The sequence below is a fragment of the Centroberyx gerrardi genome, chromosome 18, assembly GCF_048128805.1.
Source record: "Centroberyx gerrardi isolate f3 chromosome 18, fCenGer3.hap1.cur.20231027, whole genome shotgun sequence".
In the NCBI taxonomy this organism is placed as follows: Eukaryota; Metazoa; Chordata; class Actinopteri; order Beryciformes; family Berycidae; genus Centroberyx; species Centroberyx gerrardi.
This window is the reverse complement of record NC_136014.1, coordinates 16997176-17023080: the sequence shown is the minus strand read 5'-3', so window position 1 is coordinate 17023080 and position 25905 is coordinate 16997176. Positions and strand designations below refer to the sequence as shown.

Sequence of the window (25905 nt, the reverse complement as noted above, 5' to 3'; positions counted from 1 at the left end):
TGTTGTTTGTCAGAAAATATTCCTCTTGTGCTTATAAGTGTATTGTGGCAGTTTTCACACTTGCTTTTACATGTCATTAAATTCACCATTGTGTAGAGTTTTTGTACTTTACCCATGCCTACAGATCCCATAGAAACCCCCATATACTGGGATGATTTAATGGGATAGGATTGTGGTGTGTGTGTGTGTGTGTGTGTGTGTGTGTATGTTTGGATGCGGGGGTCACCAAAAATTTGGATGAGGCTTTAACCATAATTTACAAGGAATTTAAATTTGAAACATCAAAAACAAGGCATCCATTTGTGGCAGGAATGTAGTATTAGTAACTTAATATGATTATTACTTGTACAAAAACGTGTAATAAACTTGTAAATTGCACAACATGGTCACAGGTCTGCTGTGACTTTGTGGGGCCTCTGAATCTTTTCACTAACCTTAACAGCAGCATAAATTAAATTTCCATGAAAATTCATCTGTTCTTCGAAGCGGTGAAAAGGTAATCTATGACCAACATAACATTGTTTGACCTATAATTTTCTCTCCTTTGTTCATTCCCTCGCCCTCTTTCTTCTAATATCTGATAATTCTGTGTTGAAATGGTCTGACGTGCGGTCAAACCGGGATTGTAGATTTGTTGTTTACGATTGGAGTGCGCGCACACACACGCACGCACACACAGAAACGCGCACACAGCACCCACGCACCTCTTTCTTAAACAATGGCCACTGCAGTCTAATCACATTCAACAAGTACGTGCTAAATGAATTCATATCCCAGACCCACTCATGAACACAGGCGGCTTTCTCTCTGAAGCCTCTTTATTGTCATTACAAGCAAATATTTCCATTAGAAAGCCGAACAAAGCATGGTAATTATGTTTGTGTTGCCCAGGCAACTCCATGGCTTCCCTTGACTATATAACAGGGATGAAGGGGTTTGTTTGTTTTGCGGTGAGCATTGGTTTGGGAGAGAGGTTACCAAGCCTGCTCCAAATGATGGGAGATGTCCCTTCATCCATAAACCCGTGACTCATTTCAAAACCATGCTCAAGGCTCCGGGCAAGTCTGACGGACAGACGGGCACCAAGATCCTCCTCGAGGCAATGTCCAAGGATAAAGTCCACCTGGCGAGGTTCATTCTGGACGCACTGGATGGGGAAATAGTGGACTCCAAAACGGAGGGTGCGCAGACGCCCCTCATCTCTTCTATCCTGCTGCCTGACGGACAGACTCGGTGCAAGTTCGTGGAGCTTCTGCTGCAGAGAGGCGCCAGGGTCAACTGTCAGGACGGGAATGGGCGCACCGCGCTGAGTTACGCGTGTGAGAAAGGCTACCTGGACGCTGTGAAGGTCCTGGTCCGAAACAACGCAGACCCAGAGGTTGTGGACTCCTGGGGGAATACTGCTCTGATGTACGCCGCAGTGGCGGGTCACTCCCCCGTTGTCGAGTTCTTGGTGAGAGCTTTCAAGAGGCTGGGTCTTCAGATAGACAGGCAGAATAAAGTTGGCAATTCGGCCGTGGAAGTGGCAAAGTTTCTCGGCCACACTGAGTGTTTCTTTGCGCTCACCAACAACACCAAGAAGGGCCGCGAGACTGAAGGAGGCGCTCAGGGAAATGCGCAGCCCCGAGTTAGTCTGGGATGCGCCGATGCAACTGAGAAGTTTGACAGAAAACTGGGACCTTTAGTGAAAAAACTTGAAGTTCTCCAACCGTACAATCATGATGATAACGCATTGGTTCAAGATGGGACTTGGCAATCAAGACCTGCCAGTCGGAGAAATAAGGGTCAGCTGCCATCGATGGACTCTATAGAGGAGTTTGAAACAGAGAACGACAGCTCCCCCTCACCGCCACAGGAGCTGGTCTTCTCCGGAGTCCTCGCCCCTAAACCCCCTCCGCGGACCAGCGACCATCCCCCCGTCTGTAAGCTCCCCAAAGCCGGGGAAAAGCTGACCACCCCTGATGATCACCTGCCACCTCTCATCCAGGGGTCTGAGCCTCAGAAATCTGTCTTCTTCTCACCCCGGCCCGGCAGAAACACCCCCAAACCGTGTGTGCCCACCGCCCTGGGCATCTTACTGACTCCCATTCTAGCAAACAAAGGTGAGAATGAGTCAGAAAAAGAAAAATCGAAGATGTTAGACTTCGGTGTGCGCAGATTCCACGACAGCTACTATCAGAAGAGGTGTAGTTTGCCCACCAGTATCCTCAGCCCCACACCTCCGGAGCGCACCCTAGTGCCTTTACGCAAATCCAAAACCGTGAGGAGGCGCGCGACTTCTCCCACCAAGGTTGAATCTCTCGAGTTTACCGCACCAGCTGCCGCCACTTCAACCACGACTTTCTCAGTGTTGAGCAGCAAACTATTACGCCGATTTACCTCCCCGGAGTTTAAAAAGGACGTGAAAGAGTCGGAGAAGGATCCAGCGTTGGCTTCAGGGCGCATTCCGCGCTCAGAGAGTTTCCCCCTGAGCGCGAAACACCCCCAGGTCGACAGTAAACCCAGCATCGACAGCATCAGCTCTGTGAAGTGCGAGTTTGACTTTCATTTCAGGACGCCCCCCTCTTAAAAGCCAATGTGCGTCGTGCGTAAAGTGTTGGTAAACATATCGATGTCCAATGTTCTTGTCATCTCTTTCGCTTGGAAAAATCAAAGTAGTGAGAATACTAGAGGGGGTAATTACAAAAGTAACGACTTGGTAACTGCAGTTATATAACAGAAATTGAAACAGTAATCGTTTGCACTACTAATTACTTTGGGTTAAGTATTGTAATTACCACCAACACTGTGCGTAAATGCCGACCGGTCACTTGGATAACTTGGGCACCCTTGATTCGCAGCTTCAAGTTCTGTATGGAGCGCGCTATGTAATTTCTTATTTCTGTAGTTGATCCCGTGTTCAGCTGCGTTAGCCACCCCTTTTGGGGATGGAGGGGGGCGCGCGGGGGGGTGGGGGCTGGGCGGGGGGGGGGGGGGGGGGGGGGGGGGGGGGGGGGGGGGGGGGGGGGGGGGGGGGGCAATGTGCAATAGATTATTTATGGTTCATAACATTTTCTTGTGTGGTGCCACAAAAATCGCGTCAATCTGTCTCAGTACTTTTCAGAATGTGTATACTAGTTGGGTATTCTGTCATTTTCATGTGTTGATTTCATTGATTTCTAACAGTAAATAAATTCTCAGTATCTCTAAAGAACATGGTTTCCTGTGTTTGTGTCTGTGTGTGTATGTGTGTGGGAGAAAGACAGACGGTCAGGCAGGCAGGCAGGCAGAGAGAGTTGGAAAAACATCTTATTAATTCAACCTTAAGCGCGAGAATGACCAATACATCCTTATACAGTATGTGTGGGTTAGGGATTAGTACGGTATAGTCATATCTCAATCCTAACAGGTAGCTGTTCTTCTCTGATTGCAGGCTTTGGTTTATAGCTGAGCACATATCCACGCTTCCTAAGAGAATTATTAGATGATACCCCCCACCCCACACACACAACACACACACACACACACACACACACACACACACACACACACACACACACACACACACATCAGAGGATATTCTATCTGCAAGAATATAACGGATGCCCATACAAAAGGTTTTCTTTAACGTTCTTTAACGAGCTTGTAGTTTTACGCGCACTGTTAATGGCTTCAAGCGTGCAGACTTTGGAAGAGCGTGTCATTATTCCTAAAAATGGCAGTAAGTACCGAGTTCTACCTTAAAACACACGCATCCCCAACACACACACGCGCGCTCTCTCTCACACACACGTGCACAGTGCGCTGTGTCCTCCCGCCTGACTTCACACGCTGCAAAAAATGTCCATCTTAGACAAGTCACGTAGTGTCATATTCAGTCTTAAAATCTTATTTTTCTGAAAACGTGGGAAAACTCTGCCAGCGGGGTAAAATAATCCCATTTGTTTCCAATACAGATTCATTTGTGACATGATTTTTTTTTCGAAACAGCTGTCAATATCTTGACAAAAAGCAGAATAAGGCATCACTCCATAGTGGCAAAATAAATGACACGATTGAAGACAATTCTTGGAACAAGTTGATTTACAATGAATCTCACCCCCATCGACATATTTCTTCACTTGTCTTATATAAAAAATAAGATTTTTAGTCTCAATATTAGATTAAATGACGTGATAAAAATAGACATTTTTTGCAGCGCCCATACTCAGACTGCAATCCACACACACTCACAGCTGCAACCTTGCAGAAGTGGAGTGTAAAGGAAGGGGAGGGGGGGTGTCGGCATTTCCCTTCAGACATACATCATTTCAGCCCAACCTGCAGCTGCTACAACAGAGATGGAGACAACAGCATTGCGGGAATAACTGGGACTGCATGCCGAGTCCTTTGTTACGGCAACTAAATTCAGGCGGGGGACTTCTTCTTCTTCTTCGGAGACGGAGCAGGTTTCCCGATGCTGATAATGTGTAGAAGGAACTCGGCGTTGCAGGTGACACTTGGCTGAAACGTGTCAACCCGCCCCCCCTCGATTTTGGGGGTGAGCTCGGTCTGGATACCAAACGCTCCTCGGAGCTGGGTGCTTATGCAGCGCAAACCGGATCTCACGTCCAACCTGGAGAAATTTTTGCTGCATTCACGATGATCTGAGCGTGACTTCTGGACGCTGAGTAGAGGCATCCCTCCTCTCTCTCTCTTTCTCTCTCTCTCTCCCCCCTATCTCTCTCTCTTTTTTCTTTCCTTCTCTCCCGCCTCCTCCCTCTGCCTTTCTTTCTTTCTCTCTCTTTCTCGTCGTGGGTTCAGCACAGGCTGCCCAGTCTGTAAGCCCCCCCTTTTTTTTTTATTTTATTTTAGCGCCGAGGAAACTGATAGCAATGGGACGGCTCGGTTTCAGCACCTCGGAGAGCGCCCGACTTCTGCTGTGTGTGTTTGGTAAGAGCGTGTTTGTGCATCGGCGTCGTGACTCCTCACTGCAGTGTGTGTGTGTGTGTGTGTGTGTGTGTGTGTGTGTACGTGTGTGTGTGTGTGTGTGTGTATCTTCGCGCGCGCGCGTGCATGTGTCTACGCGTGGCAAGGTGTGTGTTTGTATGCGTGCGTGTGTCCATAAATTTCTACTGACTTGGCATAGCTCACCTCTTCCCCCCGCTCATGTGTTTCTAAATATTGATACAAGTCATTCAAACATTACCAGAGTTTGCAGTTCATCTGTCTCGGTCATTGTTTAGACTGCAGCCAGCGGCATGCTGTTTTCCCTCCTGATACTGCAGGTTTTGGTCTCGCGTGTTTTAACCTAATTTTGACTTTGCCATGAGGAAATAGGTGAGATGGCGATGTGAAGAGAAGAGACCTTCTGCTAAACTCAGCGCAACCTTTACTCATCAGCTGCTTTTGCTGATTGTGCATGTTTTGGAGCGAGTGCCCCATCTGTAACCCCGTTGGCACCAAGTCGCCCCATTCCTCACCTCCAACCTTCCTGTTTACCCCCCCAGCCCTGATCCCCGCTGATATTCTATTCTATTCTATTCTATTCTATTCTATTCTATTCTATTCTATTCTATGCTATTCTACTGTCAGGTCTTCTGGCCCGGTCTGTGGTTCTGGCGGAGCAGGAGGGAGAGAACCTGTCTGGTCTGTCCAACAACCCGGACAAAGGCATCTTCGCGGTCCGGGAGAACGGCACGACCTGCCTGATGGTGGAGTTCGCCGTTAGATTCCTCGTGCCATATGACGTGCTCGCGCTCAACGGGATAGACGTGAGGAATCCCCCGTTCTCTTTAATGCACGGACCTTTTAGGTGCTATCTGCAGTATAGGTGGATGCTTTCTTAAAAATAAATAAATAAATAAACGACGCGGATTTTGGGCGAAATGTTGATATCAAGTCCTGACGCAACGGTTTATCCGTCCTGCGTAAAACTGGTTGCACAATCCATTCATATAGACAGGAAAGAAGAATTTTTGACATGTAAAACTTTTTGTCATCTATAGCAGTTGGTCATTTTTTCTTATTTATAAGGAACAGCTCATTTTAATAGATTAGCATTGTATTTGGATGCTAGGTTGTAGTGTGTGGTCGTGCGTAAAATGCTGATGTTTCATGAGATAAAACCCCTTCGTGAAAAAGAAGAGGCACATTTTGGAAATCTAGCTTTTGTCATCCATTAAAATTGATTGTGTTTTTCCTCTTATTTATAAGGAAAAGCTAGTTTTAATAATCCTGAATGCTATTTGGATACGAGGTTACAGTGTGAGTTTGTGCGTAAAAACTCGTGATGTCTCAGACACGAAAAGTTCCAGCGACATTTTAGTCTTTATGGAAGTGACCAAGCATTGACAATGATCATAATTAGCCCCTGCTGTCTACTTATTCATGCACATGTTGTCTTTTTTTAGCTGATCACCGAGCAGGCGTCCCTGTCTCTGCCCCGTGGCGCAGAAATCGAGGGGAAGTGTGGGAGCACGGAGTCGGAGATCCACATCTCCTGGAAGAATAACGCCTACATACTCCGCATCTACTTCTCTAAGGTGGGCGAGATAGCTACAGAAAAAACAGCAATAATCCACATATTCAAATACTGTATATGCTATGCAATAAAAAAAAAAATCTGAATCCTCGCCCGGGAATATCAAGACGCCAACACATGACGCCATACACTGCAAAATATCAGTTTTAACAAGCCTAGATCTAGTGTTGACTCTTAAAATCTTATTTTTGTTAAAACAAGTGAAAGAATTTGCCAGTAAGGTGATGAAATATCACTTGTTTCCATTGTATATCGACTTGTTTCAAGACTTTTCTTGAATAAAGTGTCATTATCGGAGTGATGTCCCTTATTCTGTCTAGAAAATTCCTGAAAAAGGTGAAAATGTGTAAGAATCAACTGGAATTTTCTCTCTCCATGGGCAGAATTTTTCACTTTTCCTAACAGAAAGCAGATTTCAACACTGAACATGAGCCTAAAAGACTCGTCAAAATGGATATAGTGCAGTGTAGGCTAATCCTCTGCTGTAGATTTTCCCTGTTGTGGAAAAGCCCGGTTTGACGCGCGCATGTGTGTGTGTGTGTGTGTGTGTGTGTGTGTGTGTGTGTGTGTGTGTGTGTGTGTTGTCTCTGCGTGCTGCAGGAATTCCGTGACAAGGGAATTGAGGTGTGGAAGATCAGTAAGGTCCAGTTCGTCTACGACAACTCGGAGACATCGCATTTCATCAATGCGTACAACCGTGAGTCGCCCACGAGCCTCTGTAGCTACTCAGCAGATTTTCATCCCGCCTGCTTTGATCCCACTCAGCAGTCAGCTCACACTTACATCCAGCTGGAATTACAGGCTTGATTCATACAACGGTTTATCATTATTTTCTCCCTCATGTATAGGAAATTGTTGTCTTTTGTTTTAGTTTTAGTGGAATAGTTATTCTAGATACGCTGTCCATTTTTTTTCGTAAGTTTCTTTAAGTCTTTTAAAGAAAAAACATCACTCATTATTTACCTATATTATTATTATTATTATTATTATTATTATTATTATTATTATTATTATTATTATTAATTGTATTATTAGTAGTAGTATTATTATTCATAATAAAATCAAATGAGTGCATGAATCCGTCTCGCACACACACATGTCGGACCTCTCCCAACAAATTAGTTGCCATAATTCCAAATTAACCAGTTTCGGATATCATATATATTTTAATTATTTTCTTGTCATATTTTCAACATTTTTGTGAATCTGAAAGTTCATTAAGTTCATTTTTTTCCTGTTATTTTGTTGTTCCTTTTGCTTTTGCCGCAGTGCATGGATCCATCCGAATTGTTTCAGAATATGAATCTTTATAGTAGACATTGATATGAATCTGATGACTTCTTTTCTACTTTTCTGTTATATTCATAAATGTTTGTATTCACTGTGTATGAGGTAGCAACCTGAGAACAGAATTTATTCCCGCAAACTCTCTCTCTCTCTCTCTCTCTCTCTCTCTCTCTCACACACACACACACACACACACACACACACACACACAACATACGCACCGTCAACCCTGTTACATCATGGTACCTTCCTGCTTACTTCATATCCATTCATAACTCTCTCTCTCTCTCTCTCTCTCTCTCTCTCTCTCTCTCTCCCTCTCTCTCTCTCTCTCTCTCTCTCTCTCTCTCTCTCCCTCTCTCGCTCCCTCTCTCTCTCTCTCGCTCTCTCTCTCTCTCTTCCTCTCTCTCTCCCTCTCTCTCTCTCTCTCTCTCTCTCTCTCTCTCTCTCTCTCTCTCTCTCTCTCTCTCAGCGGGGAAGCACACCGCCAGCACGCACCGCCTCTCCGCCCTGGTGACCCCCGCCGGCCGCTCATATCTGTGCGCGGCGCAGCAGACCCTCACCCTCATCTCCAGCGACCACCAGAAAGGCATCACTCTGTACATGTACGACATCCAGATCCAGCCGTTCGACATCACCTCCGACTTCATGTTCAGCGAACGTAAGAACAACACAGATGACTTTTTGACGAGGATTAGCATGAAAAAAAGCCACTTACTCTCTCTAAAGTAAAGTGTAAAGTTACAGTACATGCAGCACAAACCCTCTGCCTCTTGTCACTCACTCCAAAAAACTTAAAGATGGTGGTGATGATGATGATGATGATGATGATGATGATGATAAATCCCAATGGTGTTGTATCACAGCTGTACAACACTATTGCAAGTAAGAGTCCCTGGAGAATCAGAGTCTCTCTCTCTCTCTCTCTCGCTCTCTCTCTCACACACACACACACACACACACACGCACAGTCACATCTCTCTGGGGGGTTATTGCTGCAGTATGAGGAGTAGAGCTGCAGAGAGAGGGGGGGGGTGAGAGAAAAAGAGGGAGGGGAAGAGAGAGAGAGAAAGAGAGAGAAGGGGGGGGGTTGAGAGAAAGGTCATTAGGACTTTATGAGTGCAGTTATATATCCTTGCCCTCAATGCAGCTTTTATAGACGTACTTAGACAATGTACCTGGCTGTCCTCTGAAGCCAATCACCTTGGAAGAATCATTTGCTCTGAGCTGCTGTAAACTAGGCTGTGCTATGCTTCACTGCCTCCCTCCTGGTGTGCATTACTCCTGTCCAGGGGGAGAAAGGCCTTCAACCTTAAGCCACATATAGATATAGCCCGTTGTGGTTTTGGTGCCCCCCCCACCCCCACCCCCACCCCCACTCCCACCCTTACCAATACACATGTATGTGCGCACACATGCATACAACTACGCCATTGTAGATGCTGCATATCACATTTTATCTAATATTCTTTGACATGCTACTCAAAAGGTGTGTGTGTGTGTGTGTGTGTGTGTGTGTGTGTGTGTGTGTGTGTGGTGTGAGCATAGAAAAGAAAGAAAGAAAGAAAGAATGAATGAATGGATGAATGGATGAATGGATGGGAGTGTGTGTGTGTGTGTGTGTGTGTGTATGACTGTGTGACTGAGAGAGGGAGGTTAGCATGTGTGTGAATGCTCTGCTGAGCTCATTTGGCAGATGAAAACATCAGTAACAGTTGATTTGATTCAAAAGTGCACAGCATGCAATGTCTATACACACAAGGTTGCACACAGTGACGCTACCTCCTTTTCCCAGTCACACACACACACACACACACACACACACACATGCTGCACATATGCTTTCCTGCCTGCTATACCGGCCACAGGAAGAGCATGTTCTGTGGTTCAGATGTGTTTGGTAAACCGGACTAAAACATACAACTACTGAAGATAATCGAGGTAGTACGCACATTTGTATGAGTGCAAGTTTCCAAATAAATCACAAATGCATCTACACACAAACCCGGGGCTTATGGGCCCTTGTAGGTCATGGTCAGTAACCCAGTCATGCTGAATCCATGTGTGTTCCCCCTCTTTGCAGCCTACAAGTGCATCACCGACCAGAGGGAGCGTCTGGAGGAGACCCTCCCCCTCGTCCTGGGGCTCATCCTGGGGCTCATCATCGTCATCACGCTCTCCGTCTACCACTTCCACCTCAAGCTGACGGCGCACCAGCCCCAGCTCCCCAGAGACCGCTCCATGTACAAGAACATGTAGCGAGAAACGCCGGCGGCTCTTCTCCCCCGACTCCCTCAGCTCTCTCCAAAGCCAACCTGAAAAAAGGACTTGTCTCCTCGATGTCCAAGGCCTGACACCGCACAGAAAAGTGTCCTGTGGTGGACTGACTCCTCGATTGATAGATGTGTGTAGCCTATTAGGCCCCAACTTGAGCTTTTGAACAGCTTCAACTGAAGTGAGGTGGGGTATTAACTGGGGTATTAAAAGTGTTTTGGGCCTAGCAGGGATGCAGTGGAGGGTAAACCCACCAAAACTCAATGTACCCATGCACCTTTTTATTTGTGCAGTAGAGTTTATTCGCCTTTTTAGGCTAACATGAATCTTTATGGCATACATTCACATAGTAAGTAGTGTCAAACTGATGTAAGTATATAAAGATGGGGTCTTTTCATTGAAAAAAGCATAAATTAATGCTTTTGTGAACATGTAATTGATTTTTGTTTATACTGGTGGTTGTTTGCCTTATGATAATCACCAACTGAAGTCATACTTGACCCATCTTTTTCTTAACCACATCCTCACTGGGGCCTAGTTTATCTGTTCAGACATTTTTACCAAAACTTCCCTTTGACAGAAATTTCAGAAATCGCCTAAGCTTGCGCTCTCATTTGCCAGCAGTTTTCTTTTTTTGTCTCTTCCTCTCTTCGAAATTGCTGCTAATAATAATTTCAATACCTATTGTGGTTCGATATTTGCTAATGTTTCTGGTTTTTTTTCTTCAAGACTCCCTTTTATTTCGTTTTTGAATGCAGTCATAGTGTTGACAGTGGACAGTCTTGTGGTGTGTGCAGGTGTTTTCAGTGGCATTCAGAATCATAAAGAGTTGCAATGTGTTTGCTTTGACTTTGACAAATCCTTTTCCACAACTCAATTTATGGAACATATCAAGAAAAATGAAAGAAATACATACCACCTGACAAAAAAAAAAAAAAAAAATCCTGTAATACATAGTGAAGAATTTATCACAGGTCAGAATGCCATAAGGAAGTGTATATGAAAGTACAGAGAGATTATTTGAAAAATAATAATAATATATGTATAATATTTTCAGAAACAAAGTCTATGCATAAACCTCTGCTGATGCAAACTTGTGCAGTATTCTGTTCATTGAAATAAATTGCTGGAATCATCTCTACAACCCTGTCAAACGATTATTATTATTTTATTTTTTTCTTATAAAACTTGGAGTGTTAACAAAAAATCTCTATAATACTCCTGTAATATTCCTGTAGGGATTCCTATATAGGGATATTTCCTACAATTCCTATTGGAAATATTGGAATATTACAGGGAATATTATAAGAATAGTGTGTCCGTGGCACCCAATAGTGAGTTTATAGGGAACTTATCGCACTGTATGTATATTATCGTACTTTATTTATTGTATTTTTTAAAATCGTCAATGATATCTCTATAATAATCCTGTGGGATATTATTATAAAATATTATAAAATCATATTATAATACAATTTATCATTGCTGTAGTTCTGTAGGGAGATAACATTTTTCAAATCGACCTATATTTAAAAAAGTCAAACAACATTACAGCGTTCAGATGAAACAAAGCGGCAGGAAAAGGTGATGGATGCGCCTGTCGCGGGAGACGCTGCAGAGATGAAGTATTGATCTTGTCGTCTGACTCTGGGCCTTCAAAGGAAACGCGATATGAACAAGTCTAATTGAAAATAAATAGAGCATTCCTGTCACCCGCACCTATTTGTTTCAGCAGCCCGGACATCATGCATCATCGCAAGTCATCAAAGTCAAAGCCCTTAATCCATTTTTTTCCCACTCAGCCTGGCCACTTCATTGTTGGAAAGCATCACGCTCTCATTAATAGTGCCTGTGTGCAGGTATGTTAGAGCAGTTTTAACAGTAAAATGATTATAACAAATTTAAATTTAATCCCACTGTTTCTGAACTCTAAACCCACAGTAGTTGGCCTTTAAGTTCATCCTCTCATCATTTGATTTTAAAACATAACTCACTCTGGTAATTTTATGATTAAAGGACAATATTTCTGAATATGGAAAACACTCCAGTGTGTGATGTCATCAAGGGCTACAACATGGAGCTGGTCCAATCACAACAAATGGGAGCTTGTGAAGAGACACAGGAATGAGAGGAGATAATGACATGGCATATTCACTACATTTTCATACACTGCATAATACTAAATATCAGGGACAGCTTGAATTTTAGCCCCTTTTGCACAATCCAGATTTAATAAGGGAAATCAATCAGTGATAATGGCTTTTACCTGGATTCACCTCATCAGTGTGCTTAATGAAAAGAGCAAGCGTCCCTAATATTTTGTACATATTCAGTGTACATGATAACAGACAGATGTGGTCTCCATGTCCAGTGACACACGCAGTGACACATATGGTGGTTTAGTGTTAATGTTAGCTATGTTAGCTGACATAAAAGACGGTTTCCTTTCAGAGTCAAAATTGGTTATGAAAATGGTTTTGCAGATGGGGTTGGTGGACATTCAGCATGACAAATCAGAGATGATTTACTTATCTGATGACAGACAGGTGTAGAGAACTTAACGGTCTCCCAGTCAATGTTTAGAAGGTGTTTCCTATTACAAGAGCTTTCTAACACGATGCTTATCTGACAAAGGCAGAATTGGTGTCCAACACTGGTTTTATTGGAAAGGCCACTCAAGACCCTGGAAGTCCCCTCTAACCTGCCCTCATCTATTGTCTCTAGTAAATATGAACACCAGATGGGGTCATGGTTTACAGGCCATTAGCTATCCACACTTGTCCTCACATGTGTAAATCTGATTAAGCGTTGATTAATCACTAAATCTGTACCGGTCACAGCTGTATCACTCAAGTCAACATCCCCAACACCCAGGTTTCTCTCTGTGATTTAACACAGAGTCTCATATGTGATGACAGTCAAGTAAGTCAAAGAGGACAAAACCACCATGCCACTGCTTCACCAAGCATAGGGGAGACTGGGGATGGTTGTAACATGGGGTTAATGTTAACACTGTCTAATTGACCAGTCAGGAATGAGCTATGGTGGTGTGTTCAATGAGCTCACAGGAGAAGTTTAATGGCTCTGTGTGCAAAACTGAGCATTTTACACCATTTTACACCATAAAACAATTGTTATTTTGGTTAGCGCTGTTGTAGGTAAAATGGTTTAACTAGTAGTCTCTCTAGTTGAGTGTGATGCTTTAAATTCATGTTAATTTCAAACTCACATGCTGAAACAGTTATCTATGTAATGAACAGCAGGGAGGGGGATAGTTGTAACACTTTCCTCAAAGTGCTTCAATAGTCAACTTAGATATTCACACACACACACACACACACACACACACACACGTACACACACACACACACACACACACACACTGTGCTACTATGTAGTACTATTAGGCTTGTCTTGTTTGTGTGATTTTAAGTTGAAGTTGAAGAGTTAAGAGATGTGTCACATTGAACAAAAGAGACATTTATGTTTACAAAACAGATTTTACATTTTGAAAATACTGAAATGTTGAAAATGTTGCAAAAGGGCCAAAAGGGTTTAAGTTTTAAGAAAAAACAACTGACTCTCTATCACTTTCATTTATTTTGTTGAAAAATTGAGTTTATTCAAACATTTTTCATTAAAATTGTTTTATAAATTTCACAGTGAGCCTTATTTCAGCAAATTTTCTCATTGTTACACACATCCCCAGTTAGGGTTACCACTCACCCCAGTAGCGGATTAGGTTGTAACAGTGGAACTCGTTACATTTGACATTACCTCACATAACCTGTGATTGTGTAGTCGATGTCTGGAGGACTGTTATTTGTATTAGAGAAATAGGAGTAGCTTGTATCAAAGATTGAGAGATCCATCACAAACAACCACTGAGTTATAGATGCTGAAACCAAAAGCATTACAACCGTCCCCGGTCTCCCCTATCTGGACCCATCGTCATGGCAGTTGATGGACCGTTTGTCCTCCACACTTGTCTGCCATTATGTATAAAAATTAGTGGTGCGACATCATCACATAGGAGAATCCTTTGTCCTGAAGGTGATTGTTGCGATGAGTCAAATATATTGGATTAGTGTCTACAACCTTTCTGCCTTCAGCACAATTGAGGTCAGATGGCAGGACTGCCTTTGAGATTTACCCTCATTTTGCACTTTTGGTTGGGTGGATATTAATTTCTGACCCTGCATATGAACAGTGATTTGCACCCACACAGATGTAAACACGTGGCATTTATAAGTAACATGTCGGACAAGATGATTGATCCCCTTAGGAAGCTCATATTTAACATTTTATAAAATCACCATCCTAATGTATAGCCTGTCTTAAGCTGTTATAGAAAAGACCTTATGGTGCCAGCTTGGCCCTTTGTGAATATATGGAAGTATTGTAGTATAGATCCTCTAATAGTGACTCTCTACAGTCTCCAGTGTGACCCTCATTGACGCCCCGCAGCCCCGCCGGCCCCAGTAGTTGTGTTTATTGCTGTTTTATTTACTGGGCTGCTGGTGGAGGTATCTTCCTCCGAGAAAGAAGCCCCATTCTCTGTCCCGGCTAAATCAATATCCCATTATAGTGTCTCAGAGGGAAAAAGGCTTAGAGGAAAGAAAGAGAAATAACCTCATATATTATGGCAACACCGATCCATGGATCTGTCTCTCTGCTTCTCTCTTCAGAGGTGGAGTTAGGGTGAAATAGTTGAGTTGGCGATGAGAGTTGTTACATTTCAAGAATATGGAGGACCCGAACAACAAAGAGAAAATAAACTGCTGATGATTGAAAGGAAACTCCCTTGAATAATCTGACAGGGCGCTATTCCAACAAAATCTCCGTTTGACATGAGATAGAGAGAAAGAGGGGGAAAGAGCGAGAACACGAGATAGTATAGGGTGATGAAGGAAAAATCCATGCAACACATCTCAATGTTTTTATGGGCGTTTTTTAATTGAAACCAGCTTCACTGATAACAAACATGCAATATCACTGTACAAGCCAACACCACAGATAAGTATTACTCATTCAAGTCTTGACACTTTGTCAAGGATAAGCCAGCAGCAGACACACACGCACACACACGCACACACACACACACGCACGCACGCACGCACGCACACACGCACACAAACACACAAACACTTTCAGATGCTGTACAGAGATAAACACACTCTCCCTCTTTTACTCTTTCTCTTCGACTCACACAAACACGCACACACACACAAGCACAAACACGCGCGCAAACGCATCCACATACGCAACATTCATATTTACATATCACAGTGACTGATGGGTAAAAACGATGTGGGGAGGAGGATTACACTGTTCTCCCGGTCCGACCAGAGATGAGAATGGCAGCACAGTTCCAGTGATAGGGAGTGTGTGTCTGACTGGGGTGGGATAAGGAGTGAGATGATGACAGTGAGGATGTGAGTAGAAAACGAGACCTTTTATCAGCATCCTAAAATCTGCGTGGTAGACGGGAGTCTTGGATGGGTGCCCCTTAGCATTTATAGAAGCAGGATGAGACAGCTGATATAAAGGAAAACAGGCCTGTGTAGAATAAATGGCGACTCCTCTTTTTTCTTCTTCTTGTCAAATCCACTCAATCTGTGCTACATTTAAACGCGTGGTGTAATTACAGTATCATAAATACAGGACATGGTTTAATAAATAGGTCTGGGGTATTGCTTGGATGATATAACAACCGATATCACTGTCTGCCGATGCGCATTTAGAAATGTAAAACAAAACCAAAAAAAAAAAAAAAAAAAAAAAAGGCCACACTACCAAAAAATAAACCTTCAATTCCAAAAAATAAATAAATACTTTAAAACATCATACAAAATTCTGACATTACCCTTTTTCCAACATTTAATGGAAGTTCTGTCTACAAATGTAAGATAATAAATATATTCAGTATTTTTAGTAACAGTTAGGTTTAGGTTGGTTTATTTGGGATATCTCATATCTTTAAGCAAAAAAATGGATTATAAACAGTAGGAAAGATCTCTGCAGAAACTCTGAATTCTATTTAATACTGCTCATATCACAATGGTTACGACACGATAAAATACTGCAAATTATCAAAACTGTACAGAAAAACTTACAAGTTTCTCTAAAATACATTTTCACTGTTAGTGTGTGAGAAGAGAGAAGTGAGATTTAAGAGAGCTCGGTTCTTTCCGACCGGCCGACCGACAGCCTGTCCTCCAGATGGACCGACAACACAGCAGCCACACTACAGTAACTCAGTCATTACCGGTCGATCCCTCCTCCGCTCTCCGCTGATTGTTCTGCCCTCCGCTGCTCTGGTCTGGAGCAGAGCGCCGGTCCCGGGGGTCCCTCCGCTCGTCAGCCACTCACCGCGCCCCTCTGAAGCTCTAGTCGATGGCTACTACAACTCTACAGGGAGTTGAGACTCACAGTCTGGGAAGAAAGAAGACTGCGGCGGGGGCGAGCCAGCCCACACATTTCTACTGGACATCTAACGGTCTAGTGAGTTCCTCTGGCACAGTACACTCTGCTACTCCGGTTCAGAGTTTCAAAATAGTAGATGATTTTTTCTTCTTTTCTCTGTCTTGTTTTCTTGTTTTTTTTTTTTCTTAGATATTCCTCTAGCTAATCTACTTCACGGTTACAGGTGTGAGTGGTACTTTAGTGGCGCGCCACCAAGCGGCGGGTGTTTTGGCTGGGTGAGGGCATCGCCGCCCTGGTAGTGTGTGTGTTTGTGTGTGTGTGTGTGTGGGCAGGCGGAGGGGGGGGGAGGGGGAGGGGGGGGGGGGGTAGGTGGTCAGGTTAGGCCAGGTCAGCGGTGGCGATAGTGCCTCATTAGGGGGACAATGCAGGAAGGGGGTCCCGACAGCTTGAGGAAGGGATGCTGGAGCAGTTCCAGGGCCGTGGCTCTCTGAGACGGCTCCCGCACCAGCATCAGGTCCAGGAAGGCCCTCAGAACCGACGAGACCTGGAGGAAGAGGGAGGGAGAATCAGTTCAATTCTGGTCATTAATTCGGTCTCATACCATTCATTGTAAAGGGAAATCTACTATTAATACAATTATATGCTGGCAGCAGCTTGTGAGCGACAAATTCTGCTGGTCAGATGAAGTGTAAGAGGGACAGTTTGGGTTGAAACATTGCTGAATAAACCACATAGAAAGAATTCATTCATATACACAAATCATTTTCTTTTTCAAGACATTATGCAAGTGTACTAATGGGCAAGATAAAGCTTTCATGACACTGAAACATTTGAAAACAACAGGAAACATGTCGTCCCTCAGGAATGACTTAATCCCCGTCTGGGCCAAACAGTAACATATATGTCATCTTGTTTTGAGCTGTAACTGTAGTTCCCTTTTGGGCCAATCAGTGAAATTTTGAATGCTGGAATGCAGCGGTGAGATGCATCATTTCTCCAAGTTTTGTCAAAATTAGTCTGGTCGATGTTTGAGATATCGTGTGTGACACATAGATCAGCGAAAAAAATGAGTCTAGGCAATCATATGATTAAAATGCATGTATTGTCTTACTGCAGTCGTATCACAACAAGGTCTTGTTTGGAATGGTCATGTGGATTTTAATATTTTAAGTACTGATACATACAATCAATAAAATGATGCTTCTTTATCACAAGCTAGATTTAAATATTCCATCCCTATGCTAGCCTGTGCTCATGCTTCCTGTCCAGTAAACCTGCAGTAAGGTGTCAAGGACTCTCTTACCTTGTGAGACTCTTTTAGCCGCGGGGGCAGGTTGTCTCGTATCCTCCTCATGGCCTGCAGAGGGGGCTCGTTGAAGTAAGGGGGCTCCCCGTCCACCATCTCTATCACCATGATGCCTAAAGACCAGATATCAACCTACACACACACACACACACACACACACACACAAGAACATTGAGTCTTTCCACTGGATTTGAAGTCAGTACAGTGATGCATTAAATGTACGGTATATGTCTCTCCTGATTCAGCTTCTGACCATTTGAGATGGATGCGTCACTGTGAAGAGTCCATTAGAGCAGTGTTTCTCAACATGGGGTCCGGGGACCACCAGGGGTCCTTGAGGGGGTTCCAGGGGGTCCCCAGCAATTTGGTGAATTGTTAAATTTCACCATTATTCCATTTACAAGAAGTTAACACAATTAGAGAATGTAGAAGAATGACTATTTTGATCATAGTTTCTCTGTTATCTCTCTACCTACAATACAGATAGTCATGGAATTCTGGATAAAATCATATCAAACAATAAAAAATATTCTCAGATTTGGGTCCAAGAGACAAAATTTCATTAAATGGGGGTCCGTGGCCCTAATGTGGATTAAATTAGGGGTCCTTGATATGAAAAAGGTTGAGAATCACTGCATTAGAGCAAAAAAAGTGCATCTGCGTGTGTGTGTGTGTGTGTGTGTATACTCACCTCAGTCCCATAAGGTAGTCTAGAGATGACCTCCGGTGCCATCCAGTAGGGCGTGCCCACGAGGGACTTTCTCTTGGGCACCTCTTTGGAAACTTGGGCACAAAAGCCGAAATCTGACAGCTTGATCTGCACGACAAACACACAAACACACAAACACATTGCTGCCTTCGGCTTTCACACTCTGCCATTCAAATCTGAGGACACACAGTCACAATGTTGTTGTTTTTTTCAACGTGAAACAGTAGCGTAAATGTTCATGTTAGATTTTTATTACTTCAGAACGTCAGTGTGTGGTGTCAAGAAGTGCACTGACCCTTTATGATGAAGAGCTTTCATAGAAGACACTAATCCCGCATATTAGTGGTTAATTATCCTTCAATTAATCATGTCTTATCAGCTCGTTAGGAGGCATTAGGCAGGATTTAATTACTGGGGCCTAAGTGGTAATTGATGATGATGAGTTTCTGGCACTGGCTGTTGACGAGCAGCAGGACTGGCACCCACGGAGAAGGTCAGTGTGTGTGCGTGTGTGTGTGTGTGTGTGTGTGTGTGTGTGTGTGTGTGTGTGTGTGGCAGAGACTCTGAGACTGTGATACTGGCATATATTGATACTGAGCTAGTGTGGTAAACAGGGGTAGTAGCAGGGTGTTATTAACACCTGGGGTTGTGTAAAAGGAGATCATCTGCTTCTTAACGCCCTGATGTGAAGTGTGAATGGAGAACACATTTGAGCACACACACACACACACACACACACACACTGTTTGTGTGCCCTTACCCTGCCATCACTGGTAAGGAGAATGGAGTCACTCTTAATGTCGCGGTGGATGACGCCCTGTGTGTGGAGGTAGGACAGAGCCCTCAGCACCGACACACACACCGTAGCAATCTGCTCCTCATTCATCCTGTGAGGAGACACATGTACACACACACACACACACACACACACACACACACACACACACACACAGAAACACAGACACGTCAGTGGTGACAGTGAAAGTAGGAGAGCATGTAGCACAACATTAGACAAGTTTTGGGAGTAAAGTAAAGTAAACTCCAACTTCAACATCAAAATAAAATAAATTTCTGGGATTATATACGATAACAAGAACCCACAAATGTATTGCATACAGTGAACTCAAAAAGTAAATTTGTTCGTATTTTCAGCAATACTTGACAAACAGACAAAGAAGTACAGCCTTTTCATTTCACATGGTTTCCCAATTACTGAATTAATACTCAAATAATGTTCCCACTACAGAGCTTCCAGATAGGCATGTCTGACTTCAACACTTGTTTCTACTTACTGATTTTCCTGTTGATCTCTACTTGGAAAGTGCTAAAGGCAACTGTGCCTATCTTGAAACGCGATGGGAAGAAGACAATGATTGAAAACTGTTTTTATAACCTCAGACCACATTAACCACGTACTAGATACTGAAGTCCAAAACTGAATCTGCAGAGAGTTCCACAAATATGCTAAAAAGCTTGGGAGAGTACCTGAGATGAATATATCAAATTGGATATCAGATGCTTATGGGTTACAGACTTTTAGAGGTCATTGTGCTAAAAATGTGTAGTTTATTCAGGTGAATTCTAAATCTGCCAACCAAAAATGTGAGCACCATTTACCGAGGGGCTTTAGCTTTTAACTCTTCATCAAATACGGCTGAAAATACCCTCAGATTAAAGCTGACAGTTTGCACTTAAACTTAATTGTAATTTTGTCATCCCATATCCCAACTAATATGACTATGTTGTCCCAAAACTTCTGGAAGTCACTGTATTTTTAAATGATAATACACATCTTTCGTGGAGGAAATGTCAAAATATCCATTGTGTCTTTGGCTCCAGCATAGACCATAGATTTGAGTCCGGCTTCAGACTTTCCTGTGGTTCTGAAGAGATTACTGTCCGATACAGCAGCGATGCCACAGAAACCCTGTTTTATCATATCCCCTCCTAGCCTGTAGTGGCTGTAGCCAGGCAGGCGGGAGGGTCCCATATGGAGAGACGGGGCAAGCGGTGCGTCTGGCTGAGCTCACACATAAACTCACACAGCTCCACTGAACATTAACATCAAGACCCAGCTGGCCAGGCCGTGGTGTGTGTGTGTGTGACTCTGTATGTGTGTGTGTGTGTGTCCACGTAGTGCTTTCATCTGCCTTCACATACACATTATGTACACACAGACGGCCTCATTTGCATACATACAACTAAGCATACACACTCTTTTTATCATTATCATTCACAAATACTGTACATACAAATGCAAACTAACACACACAGACACACATGTATATAGCACACATGTACACATTCATGCACATACAGTATACAGGAGTACACAGTCACTGACGGGACACACACACACACACACACACACTGCTCTCTCTCTCTCTTTAACTCTCTCACACACTCAAACACACACCTCCCTTTCATCTGCAGTCCCTTCATCTCCCCTTGTGCCGCTGTCCCCTCTCACTGCGCAGGATCCCATTGTCTTAGCAGTCGCTTACAAACTTGTCATTATGAGGAACAACCCCCAGGCCACACACACACACACACACACACACACACGCAGATTGCGGCAGATTTTATTGTCACACATGTATGCATTCACAAACACAAGAGATAAATGAGCCTTCTGCTAATAGAAAAACAACTGGCTAACTGAAAGTGAATGGGATGGAGATGTGTACACAATTCACCTCTTAGTGCCCCCCCGCTCTCTCTCTCTCTCTCTCTCTCTCTCTCACACACGTACACACACAATCAAACAGAAAACAAAGGATTGCTGAAATAGAAAATTGTTTCAAACGCAGAGTGAAAAACAATTCTAATGAGCCTGTAAATGTTGTCAAGGGGAGGAGACACACACACACACACACACACACACACACACACACGCAAACACATACACACGCAGGCATGCACGCACACACACCAGCTCACACACACACACAAATACACGTGCTGTTTCTGTTACACTGGATGAATCCCTGTGAAGTGCAAGTCATTAACAACCTCCAGAGTATAATTGAAATTTGAACCTAATTGAAATAGCTCAGGAACATGGACGCTGCACATGGTGAGGCCCATTCTGCCATTGTTCACTCGCCTGCGTGTGTGTGTGTATGTGTGTGTGTGTGTGTGTGTCTACGTATGTCTGTGTGTGTATGTGCAGGTGTGTGTACGTTGGCAGCAACCCATGGAGCTGATGAGGCTTGCACAAGGAGAGGCAGGCTGCAGCCATTTCCACAACAAAAGGCCTAACAGAAATAGAACAAGGCTTCACCTGGACAAAAATGGCTGAATTCATCGAGGGAAAACACATTGCCTTGTTTCGTCTGCTATCAGCTCGGGGATTTAACGCTGACAACTCAATCACGTACCCACACAAGGTGTTTAATTACATCTAGGAACTAAAATCACATTTAGTAAACTTGTTTTTCCTCTTTCTTTGTTTCCTTCTTCTGATTGGTGATAATCAACAGGATATCAATGCCAATATTTAAGCTATTATGGCTTTTATATAACAGATTAAAGTATTCTGTTTGTATTGTGCATTTATTGTGCATTTATTGTGCATTTATTGTGCATTTCTACCCCTCCAACTGTCGTTTCACTGGTTAGAAAACTGGTTAGAAAACATGGAACATAGCAGGAATCTCATTTTCATCTAAATGGCGCAAAACTTTAGCCTGTCGTGAATTTCCCACCCACATTTAGTTCCACTCAAAATCCAACGAACCCATGTGGGGTGTCTGATTGTGTACATGTGTTGTTTGAGAGAGAGAGAGGGCGAGAGACACAGAAAGGGGGAAAGGGAGCGTGAAAGAGAAAACATGTGTGCCCAATAATATCCCATTTACTGAGATTTCCATTAGTACCTCTAAAAGCTCTCACGTGTGCACTCACACACACACACGCACACACACACACGCAGGCAAACATCTGTGTGGGAGACTGTGGCTGTTCAAAATACTTCACAGCTACAGCGGTGCTCAGCCTCACCAAAGCGTGTTATTAGCATCCGACACCGCGCAGCGCTAATGCTGACACTCCACGCAAATGACTGTAATTAAACACCAAGCACAAAGTAAGCTTAAAACAATGAGGCGGTGGCTTAGAAACACAACTCAACAACAGAGGAGCAATTAGGAAAAGTTGGAGAACAATAACCCTGAGATTAACAAACCCAGGATTGGATAACAGCCCATCTGCTTGTTTCTTGTGGTCCTGTGAACTCACCCATCTTTAATTTTCTATTGTGTGAAGTTTTTTTTGGGGGTGTAGAGAAAATGACCCTACCATTATGATTTTGAACAACAGCTCCCTGCTTGCTAGTTGTCAGTTAAACTCACTGGATGCAACAAATCGCCATGACAGGGTCTCGCTAGCCGCACCTGAACATCACAGGTATTCTAGTAGTGCAATTCCAGTTAATAGCCACATCCCTTGTCGTTCCACACATTTGAAAGAAAACTGTGTGGAGAAGAGCCTCCTCCCTCTCTAGAACAAGCTTTGTGTCATTTTGGGGGGAATCAGACACTGTCTCAGTATTTCAGTCCAGACTCAAGAGCGATTTATTCAGCACAACCTTCCTTAACATCCACTTTATCTGCCATTCCTTTCTCTTTGTTTACTTCCCTGCAGTCTGTCATTCACTTTGCCTCACACCACCCCGGTACTGCCGATTGCTATCATATCCACTCACACACGTGCATGGTGGCATGTACAGATAAACACACACACACACACACACACACACAAGCAACATCACACACACAAGCTCCGGCCCCATTTCTTGGACTTTGTGTTGTACTTGTTTTATCTCTTGTTTTGAATCGCCCTTGTTTTATCTGTTTGTACATTCTTTGTTTTCTGCAGAGCATTTGTTTGACTGATTGTGAAAGTGCTCTATGAATAAATTTGATTTCAGTGACATCACATGGCATCATAGATACAGGAAAATATTATTTTTAATGATCATGTCTGTAAATCCAGACATGATCTTCTAAATGCTGGCTAAACACTGAAAAACCATCTGATCTGGAGCCGCCTGTCTCATGAAGCGAGATTAGTGGGTTAGCGGAGCAGTAAATTCTAATAATGTGGGCTCTAAAAACGATGAAAACAACAACAAACGTACAGATTTCTCTGCTGCTGTGAAATTCCAGCCTCGGAGACACGCGATTGGTTACCTGGTGTGAGTGACGATGTCGGTGAGCGCCCCGCCCTCGAGGAACTCCATGACGACCCACAGCTCGTCTCCCACCAGGTAGCTGTTGTACATGTCCACCACGTTCTCATGGTGGTAGTCCCGCATGATCACCACCTACAACACAGAGAGAGAGAGAGAGAGAGAGAGGGGGAGAGAGAGGGAGAGAGAGAGAGGGAGGGAGGGAGGGAGAGAGAGAGAGAGAGAGAGAGGGAGAGAGAGAGAGAGAGACAGGGAGGGAGAGAGAGGGAGGGAGAGAGAGAGGGGAGAGAGAGAGAGAGAGAGAGAGAGAGAGAGAGAGAGAGAGAGAAAAGAGAATTACATTGCTGATGCAGGGTAAAGCAATATCACTATCACAGTATTTACAGCAGCCATTAAAAGGGCATGGAAATAACTTTTCACACTTCCAGTCATTATCCTTATGTGTTTCCCATTTCAATTTCTGTTTGCAAGTGAAGCGAGAAGATTTCTATTTATACTGGAAAGTCATGTGATAAAGAACTATCACATTCCATGGACTATAAAATATATTCTGATTCTTTGAAGGCCATTTTATATTTGTAAAACAATTATTGCAATATTTCACAAAGTATTTGCCCTAATCAATGTTGTATTTTTTTTTTATCAATACCCAAAATCTTATTTGTGGGAATATGTGAGTGTGGTATAATGAATTAATCTCTGAATATTTCAATAATTTAACTTTCTTTTTTCTAATTTGTAGATGTCATGGAGGCTTAACTATAAAAGGATTACATTGAAAAATTAATAGGGTAACATGAAGCACATTAGTTCCCAATTGAACACCCACTGCTACGCAAATGCATTCACTGTAGACACATGCATACATGCATGCATGCATTCTCATGTGCACACACACACACACACACACACACACACACACATAAACACACACTCAGACCCAAAATAGAATCTGTGCAAAATTGCTTGATGGAGGAAAAACACAGTTCACCCTTTACTCAATTTCACCTTTGCTAGTTTCTGCTAAACAAGTAATCATGAAGTATGCAAATATGGTTAAATTAAACAGGGATATTATTTGCCGAAATGGGAAATGTACCAATAGGGACTGCGTATAGAGCTTATTTTTTCAATAGTTCACAGACCGTGAATAGAATCAGTTACTGTATGAATAATTATCAGACTTGCCTGTGGTGTCCAGTGTGAACACTAATGAATTTTTGGTAAACGAACGTGATTAAGGATGGCAAAATGTGTTTTGATTGTCATGGAAATGTATCACAGAAATATAGCCAAACTGAACTCTGCATGTTGTTGGTTAATTAGCAAGGTAGCAAGCAAGCTGCCATGAGGAAATTAGCTGTGGGCTGGTGAGATCTAATTTTAGCCATTTGCCATTAAACAAGTTATCTTAAATTATGTTATTTTATCTTGTTTCATCTCTGCTTCTGCTATAGGAAACAGCTTGTGCGAGCTAGCAACAATCGGTGAACACTGTTAGCTCTGATCTCAGATGTGATGTGGGAGTGAGGCGGTACGCTCTATATTGGTGAGGGTCAGTCTGACACAGCAGCTCACAACAGGACTGAAGAGGTGCAACTCAAACCTACACCTCCAAACCCCAAAACACTCCTCTACACATCAGGCTCCCTGTTACACAACCTAACATGCAAAACAAGGGAAAAGGCATCTGATATTCACAACAAAATGTATTAATGCATGAATTTACGAATACCTAGTGATGCCAATAACATGTGGGTGTTAAAACGTACTTCTTTAGGTGTCAGCATGCCTTGAGATAACGCTACTTTCTGCAGAGAGACTACAGCTAGAAGTCAACAGTTATGCTACTCCTCTGCCTGCAGTCCCATCTAAACCCCATCTCTGTCAGCCTTTCACACCTCATTGAAGAGCAGCTCTCTCCTCTGCTGTTTCCTGAGGTCCATCTTCTTCACCGCCACCTGCTTGCCGCTGTGTTTCTCGCTGGCGATGCACACGATGCCCGTGGAGCCCTCGCCGATCTTGATGAAGCTGTCCAGGTACTCCCGAGGGTCGCCTGATGGCACACGAAAACATGAATTAATTATGCTGCAGCATCGGAGAAACTTTTGTTGAAGAACTTGATACGCTCTGCGATTCATAATGAATTTGAATTCTGAAGCTTAATGATTATATTATACTTAAACATGTACTGTATATAATAGAGATTT

The 25905-nt window shown here is 43.3% G+C and overlaps 2 protein-coding genes across 2 annotated transcripts in view; one reads left to right on the top strand and one right to left on the bottom strand.

Moving 5' to 3' along the window:
* Positions 1-4853: 4853 nt before the first annotated feature.
* lamp5 (lysosomal associated membrane protein family member 5) lies at positions 4854-10048 on the top strand. The gene is made up of 6 exons (XM_071912470.2): positions 4854-4911; positions 5554-5732; positions 6372-6503; positions 7103-7199; positions 8262-8450; positions 9873-10048. The coding sequence occupies exons 1-6, from the start codon at positions 4854-4856 to the stop codon at positions 10046-10048; spliced, it is 831 nt and encodes a 276-aa protein (XP_071768571.1).
* Positions 10049-16876: 6828 nt separating this feature from the next.
* Positions 16877-25905, bottom strand: part of pak5 (p21 protein (Cdc42/Rac)-activated kinase 5) — a 37314-nt gene continuing 28285 nt past the window's right edge. Inside the window, exons 5-10 of the mRNA XM_078289833.1 lie at positions 25597-25751; positions 23697-23830; positions 19265-19391; positions 18487-18612; positions 17793-17927; positions 16877-17033 (exon numbers count right to left, since the gene is read on the bottom strand). Coding sequence (XP_078145959.1) covers positions 16878-17033; positions 17793-17927; positions 18487-18612; positions 19265-19391; positions 23697-23830; positions 25597-25751 — 833 coding nt within the window. The 3' untranslated portion in view covers position 16877. The remainder of the gene's footprint in view (positions 17034-17792; positions 17928-18486; positions 18613-19264; positions 19392-23696; positions 23831-25596; positions 25752-25905) is intronic.